Raw genomic sequence first — 5,378 nt, 5'->3', positions numbered from 1 at the left:
AATAAGTGTGATTTAATTACATTTGGAAGAAAAATACATTAAATAAATAAATATAATAAACTCTTGAATAGACTGCTGTTTTATTTACATCGTCCATCCCATAATGAAGAAGAAGGGATTGACTTTGGAATCACATAAATAAATAAAGGTTTAGCTAAAACAGAACATACAATTACTATATATAATACTATGACAGTGAAAACAGACACATATTCACAAAATGTAAAAATGTCTTTCCGTCTGTGGGTCTTGAGCATCAGTAATACACACTTCTCTTCAGAATGTACGGCCGTCTTGATTTATTGGTACGTAGTTGCCTTTTTAGTATATAGGGAGATTTCCTCTTCAGTGGACTGTCGCTGTTTTTGTCCAGCTCCAGATATTCTTGGTCGTCTTGAAGCTGAAATGAAAGACAGCGCCCCTCAGATTATTACAGCAATTGTCCAATTGGGTGGACAATGCTGTCAGTCGTCTGCCACGTCATGAGTCATGACTGACGCTCAGTTTGTCGCCTGGATAATCATTTCTCCTCAGAGCTCCACTGAAGTGTGCTTGAATAAGATGTATATCTGATGGAGTCTCAGAGGTGCACTTTAAAGGCATGTGTAATTTGTGCGATCTTTAATGACCCATTAATTGACCCACGAACTGGAGTTTAAACAAAATCTCCTGTCACTTTTAAGCAAAGCAATTCACTCTAGATTTGTTAAGAAAAAGGGTTTGCAATTGGTGCTGTAGTGCTATAGAATAAAATTCATCAGCTAATGACAGGAATTCAAATGTTTATAAACCATTTAGCCCCTTTATGTGTTGTAATCAATTTGGCAGCATAAGCTATTTCGATTAAGCTTTACAATAAGGTTTCATTTTTTGAACATTAGTGAAATACATTAGTAAACATGAACTAATATTTGTTGTATTAGTTTAACATCTACTAATACAGTTTTAAAAATCTAAAGTTGTGTTTGTTAACATTTGGTAATGCACTGTGAACATGAACAATGATTTGTTTTGTACTAATGTTAACAAAGACTAATAAATACTTGCTCATGTTAGTTCATGTTAGCTAATGCATCAACAAACGAGATTTATTGTAAAAAGTAATTGAAATATTTCTTCTTTCATGGTGCTTTTTAACGTAAAATCTACATCAATGTTTATATTTCAAATATAGAAAATGATTCCTTGTTATGAATTGTTAAGTGGCTGAAGAAGAAATCTGCGTTTACAAGAGAGCATGTTCAAAGTCGACTGTTTGTTTATTGTCTCAATGCCTGTGTCGATTCTCACCTCTCTAGGCTGCAGGACCCTGCAGAGGTTCTGAAGGTCATGCATTTCCTCAAGCATTTGTGCGAGGGTACCCGAGACCCTCTGTTCATAGTCAGCCTGAACCTCGGTGTCCTCCTGCTCCTCCTCGCTGCCCCAGGACTCGAGCCTCGACTCCCCGAGACTGTTGATCAACCTGCACACATCCGGGAGCGGCAGCTGCCACAAGGGGGCGATGTGCTTGCCCTGCTTTACCTGCACACACCGCGAGAGAGCAAAAATGTTTACAATAACTCAATCTCAGTATCAGCTATAATTCACCTTATATAAAAGTCATGCTGTCTCCAACCATTGCTATTTTCTCAGCCCACTTACAGGGTGCCAATAATGGATAAGCACATTTTGAGCTTTCTCTAGCCACTTTATTGGGCTTCACAGGATGAATCTAACTAGATCAAGGCCTGCCGGGATATCTGGAAATCTCTTTTCAACCTGTTGGCTGTAAGTTTGGGTAAGTCTTATATTACACTGTTCTTAAATAACACAATCCCCTTCCAGTTCATGGATCTGATATCAAAAACAAGAGTTAATATTCTCAGTAATTGAAACATATCAAACTGAAAGATTTTTCTTTTTTTAAATAACAGGAAAATGGCACATGTCAAAGACCCGCAGGCTGTCGATCTGCCATTAAAGTAACTCTGTTTCACTAGTTAATTAGACTTGGCCAGCTGACATTTTAAAAGTATTAGCATTAAAGACATAATATTTAATGTCCATATTTAAAGTCATAATTAACTCTGCTGTCTATACTGATAGTTAGAAAAGCTGTCTCGCCAGAAATTGTGGTCCGAGTTAAAAAGAAAATCTGTAGAAAATTACACACACCATGATGCTATGATATTCTCTATTGATAATGGATAATAGTCAGATGTGCTGATGATAGATAATGGGTGTTGATGCATTACAGAATATTGCTCAATGAATGAACAAGGCAGCTGAGCATTATTTTGGGCAATGGCACATCATTTGGTCCACCAATAGAGCGTAAAAGCTTCATCCATTTTTCTTTTTGAGTACACTGCTCCTGATTTGCTGCCTGAATCAATATTATTTTTAAACGTGTCATTTCGTGTTACATTTAACATCACTTAGCATCTACATTTATGGAGCGCTGTACAGCATGGCGTTCATCAAGACAATAACCTTTTTATAAATCATTAAGTGACAGGAGCACAAACATAAATTTACTATCCCACATCCATGTGCTAATCTCTGAAAGGGCTTCTCATGCCTTTGTAAAAATATTTAGCTGGTAAAGAATATTCTTTATGTTTAATATAATCTGGTATTAAATATAAATTGGTTAAACTTTGGGAAAAAATGTTTAAATCTTAGGGTTTTTTTTCTATTTTTCTGTACTGGCACCATGCTGTTTTCACAAAACCAGAAACCATGAAATAACCATGACTTTCATTTAAAATTCAGCTACCCTTCAGTCAAAGGGCATATCTATATTAAGGCCCCATATAAGGCCAGTATTGCCTCTGTTGGCTTAGGCTCAACAGGTGTTTTAAAAGCAGTACTGTACCTTTGAAGTGAGGAGACTTCTCAGTACCTCTTCCTCTATTGCCCCTTTTCTCTGGTCTATATCTGAAGAGGGAGAAAACACACAACGTTGACATGTTTTAAACGTAGCACTGAGAATGTACACATCAAAGTACAAATACATTCTGCGAGTTTCTTGTCGGCAGTAGTGAGTGTGTTTTAAATTCGGTTAGATCTAACGAAAAAGTGAAATGGGTTTTTGAGATGGGTAGAAGAACCTTAAGATACAACTCTGGCCCTGCAACATGTTTTAAATATATAAGGTTTTAACATTAATGTCTGCAATACTTTTAGAGTTTTAAGTAAGTGGCTTATTTATTTCAAAGGGAAATTGTGATTATGCCATATATAAAAGTTGTTTTATCTTTATTCACTTTCTAATACAGTTATCCAAACATGATCAATACTATTTATGAAAATGATGATAATTCTCGATATCAGTAAGATAAAGATATAGTTACTGTATACTAAATCTAAGACCATAAAAGACATCTTTTTTTAATGTGAATGTTAGCTAGGAAAGATCATCATCATAAAATATTTATCTAGCAATGTATTGGTCATTTTGAATGGTGATTAAATTTAGCTAGATAAGCAGAAGTAAAATCAGTCTGTATAAAGTGATAAAAGTGCTGAACATACCTGAACATAGTCCATTACACAGTAAAAAAAGGAGCATAACGGAGGTCAGCTGCATCTGCATGTTGTTGGTAGTCCCACAGTTTCTGTACATTCAAGCTGGGCCCAAGTCCATAAGGTTAAAGGTCATAAAATGGTATGAAAACGGATGGAAGAATACGAGAGATAAGTTGTAAGAGAGTGACAGAGAAAATCACAGCGCGTCCTGCAGAAGTCACGATGCTCTCTTCTTGGTTTCCTATCCAACCTGTCTGCGGTGTCTTCTCTTGGCTTTCTCAGAAGTGAAGTGAGGAATGGCGGGCTCCATGCCACCCGGTATATAAGAGCCTCTATGATGTCAGAGGAGCCGCACTATCGTTTCTACCCCTCCCATATCCATCTCCATATCTCTCTCTCTCTCTCTCTCTCTCTCTCTCTCTCTCTCTCTCTCTCTCTCTCTCTCTCTCTCTCTCTCTCTCGCCCCCTTGTCCTGTGTCATGATGACATCAGCAAACACCTCAGAAACCACTTTGATTGTTGACGTCAAAACTTCCATAAATGCTAATTTGATGTTCCTCTCTTCATTCTAAAGGAGGAAAGGGGAGTGTCGAATTTATGATGTGTTCTTAGAAGCATGGTGATGAAAGATAAGAGAGGATGCTGGATGCCTTCGTGTGAACTCATTGATATTTAAAAGTCCTCAAGAATCTTTGCATTATTGTACGGCATACTTTCAACTGTTATATGTTGCTCATCATACTGTGCTGAGATAAAAACTGTTTTGTGAGTCCAAAGTGTGATGTTCAACCTTGAAAGATTCTCACCGTACATTCTGTAATGAAACACTCTTTACTTTTGTTTGCTTCCAAAAACAGATATTCCATACAGATAGACTAGCCTACATAATAGCCAATGACAAAGTTGGAATATTATTTCGATTACGGTATGATGCATTATTATTCATTAGTGACGTAACACTGTTTGAGAACATCAGTTAAAGCAATTGAAATCGTCACATGCCCACCAACCTCACAGTAGAAGACTCTTTACAGGACTAATAGAAAACAAATCCTATTTTATTGACAAAAATAAAATGAAATAGGCCTATCCATTGGTGTTACAGACCATTCCAGTCGTGGCTGTAACATCAACACTCTTTTGTATTTCATTTTAACTTCTGTAATTCATTTAAACAGATTTGAGGTTAGATGCCTAACTAATTCAAATTGTTGCAGATACATATGATATCAGTTTGAGAGATACAGTGCACTCTTTAAAAATAAGGTTTCAAAATGGTTTTTCAAGGTTTTTAAAATTAATTATTTAGATTATTAAACCATTCCAGTAATGGGGTAGGTTGTAACATCAAAACTCTTTTGTATTTCATTTTAACAGTTTGTAATTCATTGAAACATAATTTGAGCTTAGTGTATATGTCTGAATAATTCAAATTATAGCAGATGTGAATAATATATTAGTTTGAGGCACATTGTGTTAATAAAAAAAAAAAGGTTCCAAAAGGTTTGCAGCGATCCTTGTCAAAAACCCTTTCAGTGAACAGTGCTGCTTAAAAGAAACGTGTTATTTTAGTGTAAAGAACATTTTAATAGTATAAAGAGCCCTTTTCCACTATAAAGAATCTTGGAAATGTTCCATGGATGTTAAAGGTTCTTCTTGGCACCATCGATGCTAATAAAAAAAAACTTAATTTTTAAGAGTGTAGCGTAGAAATGCAGACATTGAAACAAGGCAACACTCCCAGTTCATCAATCTAGTGGTACAGGACAGAGATGCTATATCACAATCATCAGCTCCACACAGTTCTCCGAAAGGCGAGTTTTGTCGCCTCCCTCCGTGTGAAGTGGGCCGGCCCTGTTTGAAACTCC

The 5,378-nt window shown here is 36.3% G+C and overlaps 1 protein-coding gene across 1 annotated transcript; it reads right to left on the bottom strand.

Annotated features, from left to right (window-relative positions):
- Positions 1 to 3,801, bottom strand: nts (neurotensin). The gene is made up of 4 exons (XM_079621525.1): positions 3,517 to 3,801; positions 2,858 to 2,919; positions 1,291 to 1,521; positions 1 to 400 (listed from the first exon to the last, which is right to left on the bottom strand). Exons 1-4 carry the CDS (start codon positions 3,605 to 3,607, stop codon positions 257 to 259), a joined length of 528 nt encoding a protein of 175 aa, XP_079477651.1. The 5' UTR covers positions 3,608 to 3,801; the 3' UTR covers positions 1 to 256.
- Positions 3,802 to 5,378: the final 1,577 nt, after the last annotated feature.

This window comes from Phoxinus phoxinus (assembly GCF_949152265.1).
Source record: "Phoxinus phoxinus genome assembly, chromosome: 8".
Taxonomy (NCBI): domain Eukaryota; kingdom Metazoa; phylum Chordata; class Actinopteri; order Cypriniformes; family Leuciscidae; genus Phoxinus; species Phoxinus phoxinus.
Note: the sequence above shows the minus strand (reverse complement) of the source record. Positions and strands in the feature narration are given on the sequence as shown.

Coding starts and splice junctions, on each gene's coding strand:
- nts (XM_079621525.1), bottom strand. CDS start 3,607: ATGTACAGAAACTGTGGGACTACCAACAACATGCAGATGCAGCTGACC. Junction 2,920..3,516: donor GTGTAATGGACTATGTTCAG/GTATGTTCAGCA, acceptor CTCCCTCTTCAG/ATATAGACCAGAGAAAAGGG. Junction 1,522..2,857: donor GAAGTCTCCTCACTTCAAAG/GTACAGTACTGC, acceptor CGGTGTGTGCAG/GTAAAGCAGGGCAAGCACAT.